Below are 17,004 nucleotides of genomic sequence, written 5' to 3' on the forward strand. Positions count from 1 at the left end.
ATATCTTTTTGTTCTGGAGCTCCGAGTCGCGATCGCATCATCTCCACATCTTTTTTCTGTCGCGATTTGCCCAACCGCGCCCATGGCCATTACACCCTCCCCGTTCCTTGATCCAGGAACTTGTGCGACAGCAAATAACCTCGGTGTCATCCAATTGCGCCGCGACCATCTCATTCCTGCAGTCTTGACACCAGAAGCCGATTCAGACTACCCTGAAGGCAGGGTCGAGAACACGCGATTTGGCTCTTTTCCTCACAGCACACTTGTCGGTCAGCCATGGGGTACGCAAATTCTTGCGTCAAAGGTCGATACTGGATCGCGCGGCAAAAACAAAAAGCGCAAGAGGGACGCTAAGGATGAAGGCGAAGGCAAGCCTGTCGCTGAGCAGGAGGTCGAGAAGAGGGATATTGTGAAGGCCGCGGCGGCAAGTAGTGGATTCGCGCATCTTATTCCGCCTACGCCAGAGACCTGGACGATATCGCTACCGCACCGAACCCAAGTGGTGTACACGCCCGATTACAGCTACATCCTGCAAAGACTGCGCGCAAGGCCGGGCGACCATATTATTGAAGCTGGCGCAGGAAGTGGAAGCTTTACGCACGCCGCAATAAGAGCAGTCTATAATGGCTATCCTGGGACGCAAGACACTGCGACTGAGACCGAGACAAACGGTGATGAGGAAAATGCAGTAGGCATCTCTAAGAAGAGGAAGCGCAAGACGAGGACTGGCGGCGTATACAGCTTTGAATACCACGAACCACGCGCCGACCAATTGAAGGTTGAGATCAAGGATCATGGCCTGGATCAGCTGGTTACGGTAACGCATCGCGACGTATACAATGGCGGCTTTGGCCTAGAGGATGCGGCCGGCCCAGATGCTGACTGCATATTCCTCGATCTGCCAGCACCATGGCACGCTCTCAAACATCTTACGCGCTCACCTCCTTCATCCGCAGCACTGAAGTCTGTCGCTTCAGATCCCTCCACCCCAGCTCCCTCAGACGACCCTACATTCCCTACAGCCGAAGCGCAACCGACCACCGCATCCTCGAAACCCTTCCGCAGCCCCCTTAACCCGCGCAATGCTGTCCGCATCTGCACATTTTCCCCTTGCATCGAGCAAGTCACAAAGACCGTCTCTGCTCTCCGCACGCTCGGCTGGGTAGAAATAGACATGGTGGAGATCCAGGCGAAGCGCCTCGACGTACGTCGGGAGCGCGTGGGTCTCCAAGAAGAGGGCGTCCGCGGCGGCAACGCACATCCCGCGAATGTTCAGGAAGCAGTACAAAGACTGAGGGACGTAGAAGGTCGAGCAGCTGTATTTCACAGTATGCAGCGCGAGAAGCAGGAAGAGGTCATGCGCAAAGCCGAGGCAAGGAAACGGGGTGAGGCCGTGGGCGAGGGTGGTGAGGCAGGCAAGGGCAAGAAGAAGAAGATGGAGGGTGTGCCGCCAAGTAAGCATGATAGGCTTGCGCAGACGAAGAAGGAGTTGGAGAATCGGACGCTGTTTAAGGAGGGCAGGTTGGTGCATAGGACGGAGCCGGAGCTCAAGACACATACTTCGTACCTCGTCTTCGCGGTATTGCCGCGAGAGTGGACCAAAGAGGACGAGGAGAAGGCGAAGAGGAAGTGGGGTTGAAACATACTATAGCATTGAGCCCATGACGGCAATGGAAGATACCCAGATGCGGGACCACTATTTTTTGAGAAAGAGATGAGTTACGATTGTCTCCTGATGAAGCACGTCTACCTATCGCTAAATCCACAAACCTTCTTCTTGTCTCCCCATACACTCGTCCATTATCCCCAGACAGCATCCTTCGCTCGATGACTTCCACTCCTTCCCGGCGGTGTGCTGATGGAATGCGTCCAAGCCTCATTGCCATCGATGAACAACCGGTAGTTGACAAAGCTCTGTTCACCATGTTCAGGTGTAGTAATCTCTACAGCACCAAACTTGCTGTTGCCATCTGGGAGGTATTTGAGACACACGTCCTCGTCATCCGTCTCCTTGTATGTGCGGAAGGGCAAGTAAAACATGCTCAACGGACTTGTGCTGAACTCGTGTACCGTAGCGCTAGTGGGCCACTTGCCATCCTTGGGTGGTGGGAATGAAGTAGCTGCGAACTCATGGCGATCACCGCTGAGGACTACGACACCGATGTCATGCGTGGAAGAGAGGTCCCATGCAGCCTCCAGTATACGTCTTCGCTCGTACAGATGTCCGCCCCATGTATCTTCCGACCCAAACTGCCAGTTCTTTGTAAAGGGTGTGCCAGTCACAATGAACTTCCAGTGAACACCTGGAGGTGGCACCTTTTGAACCCAAGCGAGTAGGTCGGAGAGTTGTTGAGCTCCGAGCATAGTCTTCGAGGGGTCGGAAGCGTCTTTACTTGCAGGAGTACGGTATCGGCGGGTATCGAGAAGGAAAAACTCGGCGGGACCTTGAGTGAATGAGAAGTAGGTGGCTCCTTCGCGGTGAGGAGGCGGGTTGGGAGCTGCGTTGTAGTGTGTGAAGGCATCGTACGCTGGAACCGCTACGCCCGTCATATTGCTGTTCCAATCATTGTGGATCTCGTGATCGTCAATGACATGAATCCAAGGCAGATTTTCGCTCACTGCCGGCCATGAAGGTGATGAATAGACCTGACGGTACTCGCGTCTGTATGTCTCAACATCGCTGCCTTGGCGGTGTGGCACGTCCACGTAGATGAAGTCGCCAAGGAAAAGCATAAAGTATGGTTTAAGTTCTGGCAGCCATCGTGCAAGGTGCTTCATGCCCGGGAACTCAAGAGGATGTTGAAATGGTGTGTATGGGACGCGAGGCTTGATGCAGCTGGAGTGAACGAAGGTATATTTATTGTCTTTCAGCATCGATATGCGGCCTGGTCGTGGGGCGGTTGTGAAGGTGCCTGTGATGTTCCCGCGCGAAGTCTCAACGATGTACTCATACGGCAGGTCGGGTCGTAAGTGCTCAATGTTCATGACAGTTGTGAAGTCGGTCTCGTTGGTCAGCCAGTATTCGGGTTGGCTGGCGCGGTGCGTCTTGTGCATCCACGACCGTTCGGTGCCGTCGATGGAGCGATAGAGGACCTTGACGTCGAAGGCATACGGCTCGCGTACCAAGATCTTTGCGCTGTTCTCAGATACGTATCCGACACGCGCAAAACTTGCATCGTGGCATTGGTGAAGTAGCGGGGCGCGATAGACCACGTCCAGGGCCATGGCAATCAAGGCCATGTTGATGCCAAAGGTGATCCAGCTCCACATGGCTGATGAAGGGCTTGGAAGCCCAGTGAGCAGTGTGCGCAGCACTTTGGGTTCCCTCTCTTCATATTGGATAGTCTCCTCAACATCAAGCTCCTTCAGCGGCCCTTCATCTGCACCGTCGATGAGTTGTACTTCTTCGCTGGAGTCATCGCCGCGTCCTCCAACAGTCTCCTTCACGATGATGTCGAGTTCATCAGATATAATCTTGTACTGCGCCGTGTCCTGGAAGCTGGTAAAGAAAGAGGGGATGTAGACGAGCGTGAGCGCAGTTGCAAGTGCAGGAACGATGGTCGTGGGTATCTGCAGGCTGATTAGCTACATGCACTCAGTTATTGGTCGCTCTCCAGGTACGTACCCATCGCAGGAAGATCCAGATGCTCAGGCGAAGAGCCAAAGAGCTTACGAGCGTAAGAACATCGCTCGCAGATGCCATGTTTGCTAAGCGACAAGCATCACTCGGCAGTCAAGGTACCAGAGGTTTTACGGAGAGAGATGCGCGTCCTCGAAGCTTGTGAAAGTGGAGCCGTCACGCCAGACACGCGAATCACCATGACGTCGCCCTCGCCGCTAATGAGCTAGCGCATTCCCGACGCGACGAGCAACACTGACAGCAACACCACAAATATCCATTACACATATCTCAAAGGTAACAAAAGTATCGTGGAACTCACGTCAGAAACTTGGTGGTGCTTGATCTTCCGTAGGAGTGGATCCCCTGTCGCTTTACAATTAGGCTCCAAGTTTCCAGCACACGCAGAGTATGGCATACATGGTCATATGCAACATTGCTGCTATCTGATCATGCCTTGTAAGCACTTCATTGGACGGAGGTGGCGGTGTTCCATCTACTTTGTTAAGCGACCGGGCTGAGCCCCCCGCTTCGCTCAGCCTGATCTCGACTTCTCAGCGCTTGAACAACATTGTTGGTTCTCTTACATGGCTTCCTTTACCTTACGATATGCGGCTCATCAACACCGGCACAGGATTATTCAAAGAGTTCATCGGTCGGAAGACTCCAGAGTATGCCATTTTATCCCATACCTGGGAAGAGGAGGAAGTGTCTTACCAGGATTATGTCAGCGGTGCTTATTCACACAAGAAAGGATATGAAAAGATCAGGAAGACGCTTGAACTGGCTAAGAAGAACAATCTGTCTTATGCATGGATAGATACGTGTTGTATCGACAAGAGTAGCAGCGCCGAGTTGACAGAAGCAATCAACTCAATGTATCGATGGTATCAAAGAAGTCGAACATGTTTCGTGTATCTCTCGGACCTCAAATCAGAACGAAACTCACGGGATCTTAGAGGATGCCGGTGGTAAGTCAACGTCAATTACGACTGGAATCAGGCCTAAGTCCATTACAGGTTCACGCGCGGCTGGACGTTACAAGAGTTGATCGCCCCTAGTAGTGATGATATGTATTTCTACGACTCGGAATGGAAATATGTGGGATCCAAAACCGATCTTGAGTATGAAATATCTAAAGTCACTGGAGTTTCTCGTGAAGTCTTACTGAACCACGACGCTCTCTCATCAGTGTGTGTTGCTCGGAAGATGTCTTGGGCTGCAGATCGAGAGACTACTCGTGTCGAAGACATGGCATATTGTCTGCTCGGCCTGTTCAATGTTAACATGCCCCTGTTATATGGAGAAGAATCGAAAGCCTTCCGGAGACTGCAAGAAGAGATCATCAGAACGAACCCTGATATCAGTATCTTTGCTTGGAAAGTCGAAATAACATACAAAGGTCCACGGCGTATGAATCCAGAAGTTTCGGCCCACTGTGGTATACTGGCCCAATCCCCAGCTCCATTCAAATATGCTAGAAGATTCCAGACCGCATTGGTTGGTGGTTTCCAACAGGAATTTTCAATCTGCAATAACGGCATAAAAACAAATTCTCTTTTTACTGTTTTTGGAACACATGGTGGTTTCTACGTCTTACCGTTGTACTGTCGGACGACAGAGGGTACTGATCTTGCTATACGGTTGCGAAAGGTAGGACCAGATACCTTCGTGCGAGACAGCCCTAACAGCCTCTTTGCTTACATGGACATACTTCTCAAACATGTACCTGGACATTACTATATCCTTGTTGATCAATACCCTAAGGATGATTCACGGCATCAGTCACTTCTTGAATCGTGGGCACAGCTGTCTGTCAGTTCATACCGCCCGAACTTTTTACGGTTTGAATTAGCACCGGAGATAGTTGTCCATGAGCGACTAGGTTGTTTTGACCCCGAAGACGGGGTATTTTTCGTGCCAAAGGGCGTCCGAACAGATTGCGCTGGAATGGTGTTCTCCGTACGCCCACCCCAGAACGACAAAGGGGTCAGCATAGCTCAAGGACACCGATTTATTGTATTAGCTTTTGGATGGTCAACCGAGATCGAAGCGACCCAATACACTGTGGCAGACCTCAACAGATGGACAGAGGAACTTTCGAACATGGAGAGCTTGCTCGCACAGGGGGCAAACACTCAGACTCAACTGCTTCGAATAATGGCTCTTTGGAACATCCCTAAGGTATCTAGCGTAGCCTGTCCTCTTGCCGACTCAAGCGAGTACATTCGTGTACATTTGGAACCTGCATATACGACTAGAAGAATTCGTGTTGGCTACGACATCTTGGAGTCGGAAGACATGCCCCGTGAGAACAGAGGCAGATGGACATGGTCTGATTGATGGGCTTTGGGTACTGTCAATCGCTGTGTATGATACGACTAGCCAGCCCTCGCTCACGAGCATGCAAAGAAACATACTCCCATCGTCATCACGGTCTGCGTGCATACCAAACAACTGATGATTGTGGCATCGGCTCTCTCTCTCAGAAGCCTCGATCAGGAAGCTTAGCGAGAGACAAGCCTAGACTTGAGAGACTTAATGACGATGTAGATCTACAACTCCATACTCGATATCAAAGTGGTGTTCTTTGGTACCATATCGAGCAAAGCTTCGTGGTACGTTGTTCCAAAAGTATGCTTCACCAACTCCTACACTGCAGACAACAACCAAGACGCGTCCAGCTGAGAATCGGAAACGCGTAATCACATGACATTCACCTGGCCAACCGCTTCCTCCACGTCTTTCCGTCAATTCCCTTTCCTTATCGACATATCCTATCCACTGCAAGCCCCCATCCCCGTCACATCCGTCTCATCTCCACCTTTGCATCCCTCGCGGTCGATCAAACGACCTTCATATGCATCCTTCTGCACGCAATACTGCACCTCCCGTGCCTTTCTCCGAAGTCCCACAATCACAATCACGACCGATATCTACTTCTTCCGCGTTCCCGTTTCACCATGCCAAGCCCAACTCGTTCCTTTTCGAGAAAATGTCGCGCGACTAACGCGTTTCACCTTGACGAACTACAACCACATTTTCCCCAAAGTTCAGCACAGCACGGTCACCGAACTGACTTATCGTGATACTGGTAGTTCACTTTCTGAACATCAAGGAGCTTGGGCCACACGGAGAAATTTAGCAGACGCGGCAGCCGATCATGGGTTGTTGTGGTCGTGTAGGGGTAAGTGGCGACTTTGGTAAGTTTTAGATGACGGGTATCTGATCGGACGGTGGTTTGACGGCGAGATATGGGAAGCGCGCGGCCCTCCGAGCGGATGTTTTCTTCCCCTTGCATCAATTTCGGTGTTGCTATAGACAGGGGTGAGCCGGATATTATGATCGCCTGAATGAGGCTGATTTTCTTGCATTGTGAAAGTGGGGATTGGCGTGGGTGTGATGGCAGATTTGGTGGTGTGATGAGCAGATGAGGGCCTACGTGGTCGGGCGCATTGTGTGGGTGGGCACGTGGTGGAGAATAACGGTTGCGAGGGAACGATGTTTATTGTAGACTTAGTCAGTGTTGCCGAGCATTGATGCTGGAGTTGAGTAAGGTCGGTAATCTCATTGGTGTTGTGGTGCTACGAGGAAAGTGAACGGAAGTTTGGCTGCCCCGAGAGTTTGACAAAACAAAATTGTGTCCTCGTAGCACTGCAACTGCAACCGGAGAGGCGTTCTCGCTACCTTATTTCGTGCTCTGCCGTCGTTTGTATATCCGACCAAAAAGCATACTGAGCTCATTGTAGATGCAACCTTCCTGAAGCGAATAATCAACCATCGCCTGTGACCGTACTAAGCGTATCCTGAGTTCGTCGGTGTTAGCCGATAGGTCGTGTGTTTCTTGTTCCCGAGGTGTTCTTTTCGCCATCGTCCTCCCAAACATGACCAGACAAGGGTACCTGTCCCCACATGACCCTAACATAGCCAAGCCTCAAAGCAACAGTTAAACTGGGGCATTTCACTCCTTCGGTCCGCTGCAAGGGTAAAGGTGGGAACGCCGAATTCAGTCGGCCCACTACCATTTTCGGAGGTGCAACTGTGGGAAGGGAAACTTGGATTTGAGGCCGAAGGCCCACTGTAGAGAGGGTCTGGCAACGTCATGCTGGACCATGGTGTTGGGTAGGCTGGGCGTATGTAGATGGCGACGTTGGGAGCTGATGCCTGGAAACTTGGAGGTTGGAAACCTGGTGGTTGGGGTTGGGCATGCGTGGCGTCATGGTGCATGCACGCTGTCGATGTCGTTGTCACAAGTTAATGCCATGGTGATCCGAACGAGTCTGAACAAGTACGTCACAAAAGCAAACTGTTAGTGATGAATCGTCACGTTTGTGGCGCAATGTGATAGGCAAGGTGTGTTGTAAGCGAAGTAGATTCTGATTCTCATCTCGCTAGGCGAAGACTAGGAAATGCCTATGGGATATCATGACCGTTCATTTCTAGACAAAGCAAACAAAAGCTACGGCTGTGCGACAAATTGTAAGATGACAAGAAAGTATGCATGCTGGATGCGATGGATAGCGACAGATGGTGTGTGGCGGCGAACACTTCGCAATTGCCAACAACGAAATAGGTTGGGAGGGTATCGTAACCTCGAAGGACAAACAGGAATGGAAGCTGATGACAAGGAGATGCAATGTCGTGCGCTGTGGGTACACCGGGTATTATGCGCTAAGGACTTAAGTGCCAAGATGGCATGCAGGGAGAAGGTAGTAGAGGTGGAGTAGAATGTACAAGGTAGTCGCAGACTGGTGTGTCGTCTATGCGTTTATGCGTTCGGGGGGTGGGGATGCGTTTCGAAACAAAGTGAGGTCTTGATGCGTTTACAGCGAATCCATGAAATCCATTAGTGACTTGCGTCGTCGGATTGCGCGGCTCTTGACGCTGGACGTGGCATCGTCGTCATTTGGTGGGAATTCCGGAATGACAAGAGTAGGCTCACGCTCGTTGGCTCCGCGAGCCGTCATCCTGCCAAGGGTAGTTGCACGCTTTTGCTGCATTGTGCTGGTGTTGATCTGGGGAAGCGGAGGAGCCACCTCTGGTGTAGGCACCCTCTTAGAGTCGTTTCCCCGAGATTTTGGTCGGAGGATAGTGGATGCGCGACGGAGCTTGTTCGGGCTGGAGAAGTTGGCTGAACCCTCAATTGGTGCAGTCTGAGGCGTCATGGGTCCTGGTGTCATCGGTGTAGGAGGAGCCTTGCCGTTGATGCGGGAGTCGTATGGCTTCTTCGCTGGTGAGATGGCAATCTTGGCTAGAGACAACTTCATGGATATCGATCTTAACCGTCTGTGCGCAGCAGGCTTCTTGAGGATGGGCGATGCGGCGCTTTTGTTCGAGTTCTCGTAAGGGTCGGAGCTGAGGAAGGAAAGTGCTGGTGAGTTGGGGGTCAACGGCGTGAACTGTGATTGCCTGTACGACGACGATTGGTAAGATGACTGCGATGTTTGTATCCGTGCCAGGTTAAGGCGGGATGTTGATGGCATGTACACAGAGGAGCGGGCTGATTGTGCGTCTCCTGCGGTGGAGGAGGAGGGTCGACGAGGTGCCTCGCTCTGTGCATGGCTCGGTGCGGGTGAGTAGCTGCGAGTCGATGCAGTCTGGAAGGACGATGCGAAGGAAGCGGAGTCGGGGTATGTGGCAATCTTGGTGGTGATGGGGCTGTGGCTGGTAGATGGTCGTCGAGGCTCAGGGTCGGCGACAGGCGATGTGGAGCGTGAGAGGGGAGGAGAAGCCAGACGACTTGTAGGCATGACCCTCATGGATAGTCGCTGTGCCTCGTCTGCCTTTCGTAGCTTACCAGCTGATGTGACGGGAAGCAGGTTCGCGACAGAAGCCGAGCGCTGCTGGACCGTTGGGCGATCGACAGGCGAGCGTTGGTTCTCGACAACTTTCGGACGACCTGCATGCGCGTAGGACACCAGCACGGCCATGTCGCAGCTCTTTCCCTTGTCCCATCTCGACACTGACATGGTCCTCGCCTTGCACTCTTGTGAGAGATCGTGGACAACAACGTCATCGTAGTCGTATTCAGAATCAGAGCCAGACGCGTCGTCGGCAGTCAGGTCCTCCTCGCTGGATAGGTATCGCTCTTGGAAGACGGCGCCTTCCTTGTTGTTGCTGGTGGCCGTGGGTGGGTTTGGTCGTTCTGTGGTAGCGGAGTCTATGCGTAGCGTGTCGGGAGCATCGTCGCACAGGTTAGGGCTCGAGGCAGCACTGTCGGTGCTGGAGCGTTGTTGAAGGCGAGCGACAACTTCGGGCTTGTCGAATGTCCACTGCTTCAACTGCGAAGTTACGGTTGTGTCGACCATGGTTGCTAGTGAGAAGCTGCAATTGCAACTGCAATGGCTCGTCCGGTGATGATGATATATCGGACTGAGCGGCAGCCGGGCGAGGGTTGAAACCAAAGGCGTGCAGTCCTACGCGCCAATAGTCGGAGACGTGTGCGTGGGTTGGGAACACAAGGCAAGCCGGCGTCTGAGTGAGACTGGTCCTGTCGCACGGGTTCGGCTTCCTGGTGAGTAGCAACAACTGGAGTGTGAGATGTCGTGGAGGGGCACTGTGGGTATAGGGTAGCGTCGAGCAATGGGGAGGGGTGAAGTGCGGCCGACGCTATATTACACAAATTGGCGACGCCTGTATATATTGCAGCACTTTCCAGGTTCTGCCCCCCTGGCAGCCGTCGAGGTTTCAAGTACAACCGAGTACGGTGGAGACGGGCGAGCGAGCAGGGAGGGAACCCAAGAGTCAGTTCACCGTGTCGGTGCGCCATTCATCATCTCACGCTGGACTAGCACCAGGCACTGACGACTTTCAATGGCGCAACTCTCCAGCCCTCTGCAGCTTGCGCTTGCACTTGCACTAGCTGCCGGCTGGCGAGGTGTGCTGAGGGGCCTGACGTGAGTGGCCCACGCCGAGTTTCAAGACGCTCAGCGCGCACACCCTCAGCACATGAGCGAGCGCCTACTGGGAACTCATGGCGTGCACACCAGACTGATGCCGTTGCAAAACGACCCTGGGTCGTTGCGATGGCAATGTCACCACAGGACGGGACGCGTTCATGATCGCCATCCTTTCATCAGCGCGCACATGGCACCATTTCCTTTCTCGACGGTGACCTGACAGGTGTTCCTGTGCCGCTCAGGGGCAGCACCACTCACCGTCCGCCGTCGCTAGATGGGGCGCCCAATGTGTGGGGTTGGCCCAGGAGCGGACTACGCCATTGCCGAAAAGATCATCGATAACTGTCACCATGTCTTTTTTCTTTGCCCGCTCTAACCGTTGCTTGCATTGGCAAGCCCCGAGAGCCCTGGAAGACCCTTCTTTCTCAAAACTCTCAGAGCACGAGCGCAGCCTGACCCTTTCCGTGGAGTTTGCTCCGACGCCTGCTGCCCCCAGGACCCGGAGTCGCACAGCTGCTGACTGCGCGAAAATATCCTTGGCCGTCATGCCTATCTTTTTCAGCCAGGAACGCGCTGATCCACTCTATTCTCGGTCCAAACTCACCTGCATGCTGCGCTCCATTTTACGTGCAGACGGTGTGCACGGTCACCGCCCAGCGTACTATTCGTTGCGGCACCATCTATTGCCCGCCCACACCGCCAACACCATATCCAGGCCTACCCTGGCCCCCTCGCAGCCTATACCTACAGTTCATCGTGTGCCGCACTCACTCATCAATCACAAACCGCACAAGATTGCGTTGATGCATCGAGTCAAGATACGTCCCGCGATCTATCTGCGAGGGTCTTCTGATTCCCTGAAGAGTCAGTCACGTCGCCGAATGAAGCCACTAGCATCGACTCTCGGCAATCTGGGTATATTACACTACGCCTCTAGCAGCTTATCGTCGGAGTTTAGGACCGTGCTAGCTGCCCACAGTACTCAGGTGCTTTCCAAATAAGACATCGTTGGACGGTGAGCCTCATGAGGGTTGCCTGTAATGCCAGTCATTAGGCCAATCCTCGGATTAGCCTCGCATTCTACACCAACATGGCAAGCCCTAGTCACAACGTGATCGGAAGCTCATCTCTCGTCTCACAGTGCGAGATCCTTTAGGCGATAGTCCATTCTTGGCCACTACCGCTCACCTCAGCATTTTCTGTGGTAGCCTTGTGGTAGCCTGTTGCATCCCAATAGTCTGGCCCTATCATCTTACGTCACAAGGCTGGTAAGGCACACCCAAAATGGCCTGGTACTCCAACACCAGCGGCCGTTTCATCGTCTGGTTTCTTTTCATCATGTTCGCATCATCCTGAAGAACTGTTCGGTTCACGCTCAAACGTGCCGTCTAGGCCCTGCATCGAGTCTGCATGTCTCATATGCAGTGTCATAGCGACGGTTCCGCACACGTTGCCACGCCCGACCGTACGGCGTGGTACCGAAGTCGACTTCGGACATGTTCTCATCGTCTCAACGTTGTGACGATGTTGGTTGCTTACAAGAAACGCACAAAGACCGGAGACGCCCCTCCACCCGATTTGTCACTGCAGCCGCACAACATTGGCGCTTCGAGAACAAGATCCATCGAATAAGGATCGCCACAGGAGTCTGTACCCTAATGGCCTTCCTATAGCGAGAACCATTCTCCTTTGCGACGGCGCGATCTGGAGTCGAGTCTGAACTGTAGAAAGTCTGGTTGGAGTAAACAGGTGCGGGCTCCAGGATTCTGAGACATGCACAAAGATTCAGCCCCATGAGGTCGCACACGAATTCCTTGGTGCTTGGTCTTGCTTACTCTGACGCGATGATCTGAAATGGAGCTACTGGCCTGTGTTCCAACGTTACCACCAACGGTGCTAGTACTTCGGCAGCTTTATGGCACGGATATCTATAAGTTGTGCTGACAGCGAAGCCTTTTTATACACTGGGTTACTTCACAGTGTCTCAACTTACCCTGGTTTCTGGCGGCAACCGCATATCCAGAGCACCCCTACAACGGCCGACCTGTTGGTATTGCTGCGCAAGCAATCGTTATCAGGCACTGGCCACTAAGACAAACAGACATTGCCATATGTGAGGCTTAGAAGACAGGCAATGGAAAGGCGAAGTTTCTGAACGGGTGTGCCTCATTAGGCGTACCGTTTCGTCTTGGGCCGCAAACAGCTCCAATTGACAAGAACTTCCGGGTCTCGATCGACGGGTTGACCCCAGAATGCCACGTATAATATCCACGCCTTAGCAAAAACTTCTCGAACATCTGATCATCAGTGATGATATTGTTGGCACACCATCTATCAGCTTATGCTTGGAAGCGAGTTTCACATATATTGTGGTCGACCACCATCGCGGCGCAGATGTACCGGTTACCGTGTGTTGGTAATAGTCGTGGGGTACGTCGCACTAATGAGACTAAGACTGGTACATGACGCAAGAGACCATGCCTAAGCTATATCAATTCCCATATTACAGCTGTCGCAAGGGTCAAAGATTAACCGGTCGATATACCGCGTGGGGTAACGACTGTAGAAGCACCGGAATCATTGTCGTCAGAAGACAGATAGAGAGACAAGACAACAACGGCCTAACATCGGTGCTCTTCGATTTCTTATCAGACAATGGTGCGATATTGGAACAGTGCTCTTATTGACAAGTATCAGTGTTTGCCTTCATACGCGTCGTCACCACATCTCTATGATTCATGACTTCCGGATGCACATGCGCGCACTGGTAAACGCAACGTGCTATCGCACCTTCTCAGGGTCCAGGTCGCGTGCTCAACCGATGATGAGAACGAATGCAAAGTACTCGCCTTCGCAATGTTGTGTTCGCTTCAATCTTTCGGGTGGCGCATGAGATGGAATACAGAGCAAGACAACCTCGAAAGTCAACTTGAAAGATTCAATCGATGGGCGACTAACGACAATATTACAGTATCAACTGTAGAAACAGCGAAGAACTAACCTCATAGATCGAGATGCATACAAACATCCCAACAAAATATCCAGATAAGGCACGATAGGCGCAAAAAGCAACAGTGTATAACGAAAAACGTTCGCTTCGGATAGGTGCCTTCCGTCCCCAGGCTTCCCGACATGGACTCATCCCATCAGTAACATCGTTGAGGCAGCAGCAGAGGAAGCGACGAGGAGCGACACGCCATGGGCGGCTACGTATCTTCTGTGCGACGCTTCTGTAGGCCGAGAAACATAAGAATCCACAGCATTCACCACATCCACAGCATTCTCTTTCGTACCTAAGGCCAAGGTGCGTTTTCGCAGATCCCATGGATTAAACGTGGATATCAATGGAATTAAGTTCCTAGTTCCTTACTTGGCACATCTTGTTCGAGACTCTTGTGTGTTGTTGTTGACCTAAAGCTCAATCCGCTCTCGCATCCCCGCATCGCGAATGCCGGTTGTTGAGCGGAAGAAGGAAGTATGCCACAACAAGTGCATTGCATGTGAATTTCTGTCGTTAGGAGGAGAGTCTGCTACATATCATGACAATATTACCTTCGACCAAACCTCAGCGCAACACTCAACATCCATTCGCTTCACTTCCTTTCGTTTCTTGTTTTGTTGTTTTCTTACACTCGTTTATAATTGAACTCACGCACTTTCCGCGGAAGACATGGCGACTATGCTTGTGCAAACAGAGGTTGAGTACCAGACACCGGTGATGATGGCGACGGCCGTGTCTACACCACGGAAACTATGGGAACATCCGGATCCAAAGTCTACGGCTATGTGGAAGTTTATGCAGGATGCCAATGCGAAACGTGGATTACATATGCAGGTACGTCTGACAATTTGGAACAAGCGAGATGAGGAACAAGAGTTGAACGAAGCATCGAGATCGTTGATCGAGATCTTTGATACGGATAAGAAGCCCACGTCTTTAGAAGAGAGGGAAGGTCATACGACCCTTGCGCGAAGCCCACAAAATCCAGTGATATGAAGATGAGTGCATGGCTGTCGCGTGCCATCAAGTCTTACTGTCATCGACAACAGCAGCAGCAACAACAACAACAATAACAACAAAACGACCAGTAGCCAAGGTACGGAATCGCTAACATGTCTCACAGACGTTCCGCGACCTCTACAACTGGAGCGTCGGACCCTCGCGCACTGATTTCTGGGTCGACATGTGGAAAGCCAGCAACCTCATCTACTCCGGTACCTACACCACCGTCGTCGACACCTCCCTCCCCATGGAGACAAATCCTCAGTGGTTCCAAGGCACTTATCTCAACTTTGCTGAAAACGTCCTTTTTACCGCCTCTCCTACCGATTCTACCGTCCGCACCACAACCCACAAAGAAGAGTCTAAAATCGCGTTGACCGAGATTCGCGAGGGCAACACTGAAATCAGACATCTAACGTGGGGTGATCTGCGACGACGCGTGGGTGTTCTCGCGAATGCTTTGCGTGCTAGGGGAGTGGGAAAGGGCGATCGCGTCGCTGTAATTGCATCAACCAGTTTTGATACATTTATTGCTTTCATGGCGACAGTCACTGTCGGTGCACTGTTCAGTTCAAGTAGTACTGATATGGGTACGAAAGGCATCCTCGAACGACTATTACAGATTCGTCCCAAATACGTTCTTGTGGATGATTGGGCAGTGTACAATGGAAAGACCTTTGATCTGAGACCGAAGATCGAGGGAATCCTCGAGGGCATGAAGAGCGGTGGTGTGGCAGAGTTTGAGGGTGTTATTGTGCAGCCTAGGTTTCCTGGGAGACCGGCCGACGTTGGAGGTTTTTCGAAGACGGTGCGATTGGATGAGTTTTTGGAGATTGCGGGAGGGAACGACACGTTGGTGTTTGAGCGTGTGGCTTTCAGAGATCCGTTTCTGATTGTCTATTCGAGTGGGACGACGGGTGTGCCAAAGTGCATTGTGCATTCGACTGGCGGTGTGCTCATGAATGTTTGCAAAGAGAGTATACTGCACAAGGAGATGACACCCGAAAGTGTGATTCTGCAGTATACTACCGTAAGTCCTTCCCCATCTCATCTCTCGCTCAACAATTGACTGACTGGCAAATGCAGACTGGATGGATAATGTACGTTGTCTCTGTACAAGTTTGTCTCTTTGGTACCCGTTCCATCCTTTACGATGGTTCTCCCTTTCAACCATCCCCAGAGGCTTTCCTCTCTATCCTAGAAGAACAGCGCGTGACCGACTTCGGCACTTCACCACGTTTCCTCCACGAACTCCAAAAACGAAACATCTCACCCCGGAACCTGTTCCAACTCTCTCACCTGAAGAGCGTAGGGACAACCGGCATGGTCCTCACAGAAGCGCAATTTGAATGGTTCTACGACGCTGGTTTCCCCACCTCCGTTCACCTACGCAATCAATCCGGTGGCACAGACATTGCTGGACGTTTTGGACTTGAGAACCCACTTCAGCCCGTTTACGCAGGCGGATGTCAAGGTCCTGCTCTAGGCACAAAGATTGAAGTCTACGACTCCCTCATCGAATCAGGTCCAGGTTGCGCAATCCCCGACGGTGAACCAGGTGAGCTCGTCGCTACCGCCTCATTCCCTAACCAGCCGGTCTACTTCTGGGGCGACGACGCTCAAAATACGCGGTACCAGTCTGCATACTTTACTCGCTTCCCTGGAGTATGGACGCACGGCGACTTCATTCAGATGCACCCCATCACAGGACAAATCTTGTTCCTCGGCCGCGCAGACGGCGTGCTGAATCCCAGCGGTGTGCGTTTTGGTTCCGCAGATATCTACAGCGTCATTGAGACGCATTTCCCCGAAGTGGCGGATAGCATCTGTGTAGGACAACGGCGACCGGGGGACGTTGACGAGAGCGTCATTCTCTTTCTCAAGATGAATAAGGGGTTCGGGTACACCGAGTCTCTGGTGAACAAGATCAAGAGTAAGATTGCTGAGGAGAGGAGTCGGCGACATGTTCCAAAATACGTGTTTCAGACTTGGGATATTCCGGTAGGTTCTCCAATTCTTTCACTTCTTCCTTTCGAATGACAGGGTACTAACAAACCTTCATTAGACCACAGTAAATTTGAAGAAGGTCGAGTTACCTGTCAAGCAGATCGTGTCCGGCAAGAAGATCAAGCCAAGCGGAACGTTGGCGAACCCTGAAAGTCTGAAGTTCTACGAGCAGTTTGCGGATGTGGAGAACGTGGTCAGGAGGATGACGAATGAGAAGAAGTCATATAGGAGGAGTACGTTATAGGTGTGAGAGGATAGACCATCGACTTGGTGTTTGGGTGATGGTGTCTGGTGTCCTTGCTTCTTTTCCCTTGAACATTTTTACTTCGACTTTATACCTATAGATTCCTTTCTTTCGACAAAGTCGCCATCATGCGACACATGTATATCTTAGCTATAACACATACATAATTTTATAACTTTGAATCATGAGCGTCGAGCACTTGTCATGAGTCAATCCTGCAGATCAAAAGACG

At 51.9% G+C, this 17,004-nt stretch overlaps 4 protein-coding genes across 4 annotated transcripts; 2 read left to right on the forward strand and 2 right to left on the reverse strand.

Moving 5' to 3' along the window:
• Positions 1-82: 82 nt before the first annotated feature.
• Positions 83-1,639, forward strand: AA0111_g10271 (tRNA (adenine(58)-N(1))-methyltransferase catalytic subunit; the record flags this gene model as incomplete). The annotated part of the gene is made up of 1 exon (XM_028644002.1): positions 83-1,639. One exon carries the CDS (start codon positions 83-85, stop codon positions 1,637-1,639), a length of 1,557 nt encoding a protein of 518 aa, XP_028502198.1.
• A 161-nt stretch (positions 1,640-1,800) lies between these two features.
• On the reverse strand, positions 1,801-3,703 carry AA0111_g10272 (hypothetical protein; the record flags this gene model as incomplete). Its single annotated transcript, XM_028644003.1, has 2 exons — positions 1,801-3,570; positions 3,626-3,703. 2 exons carry the CDS (start codon positions 3,701-3,703, stop codon positions 1,801-1,803), a joined length of 1,848 nt encoding a protein of 615 aa, XP_028502180.1.
• Positions 3,704-8,442: 4,739 nt separating this feature from the next.
• AA0111_g10273 (hypothetical protein) lies at positions 8,443-9,927 on the reverse strand (the record flags this gene model as incomplete). The annotated part of the gene is made up of 1 exon (XM_028644004.1): positions 8,443-9,927. The coding sequence occupies one exon, from the start codon at positions 9,925-9,927 to the stop codon at positions 8,443-8,445; it is 1,485 nt and encodes a 494-aa protein (XP_028502200.1).
• Positions 9,928-14,188: 4,261 nt separating this feature from the next.
• AA0111_g10274 (Acetoacetyl-CoA synthetase) lies at positions 14,189-16,772 on the forward strand (the record flags this gene model as incomplete). The annotated part of the gene is made up of 4 exons (XM_028644005.1): positions 14,189-14,353; positions 14,643-15,551; positions 15,608-16,522; positions 16,587-16,772. The coding sequence occupies 4 exons, from the start codon at positions 14,189-14,191 to the stop codon at positions 16,770-16,772; spliced, it is 2,175 nt and encodes a 724-aa protein (XP_028502202.1).
• Positions 16,773-17,004: the final 232 nt, after the last annotated feature.

This window comes from Alternaria arborescens, assembly GCF_004154835.1.
Source record: "Alternaria arborescens strain FERA 675 chromosome Unknown contig_33, whole genome shotgun sequence".
Taxonomy (NCBI): Eukaryota; Fungi; Ascomycota; class Dothideomycetes; order Pleosporales; family Pleosporaceae; genus Alternaria; species Alternaria arborescens.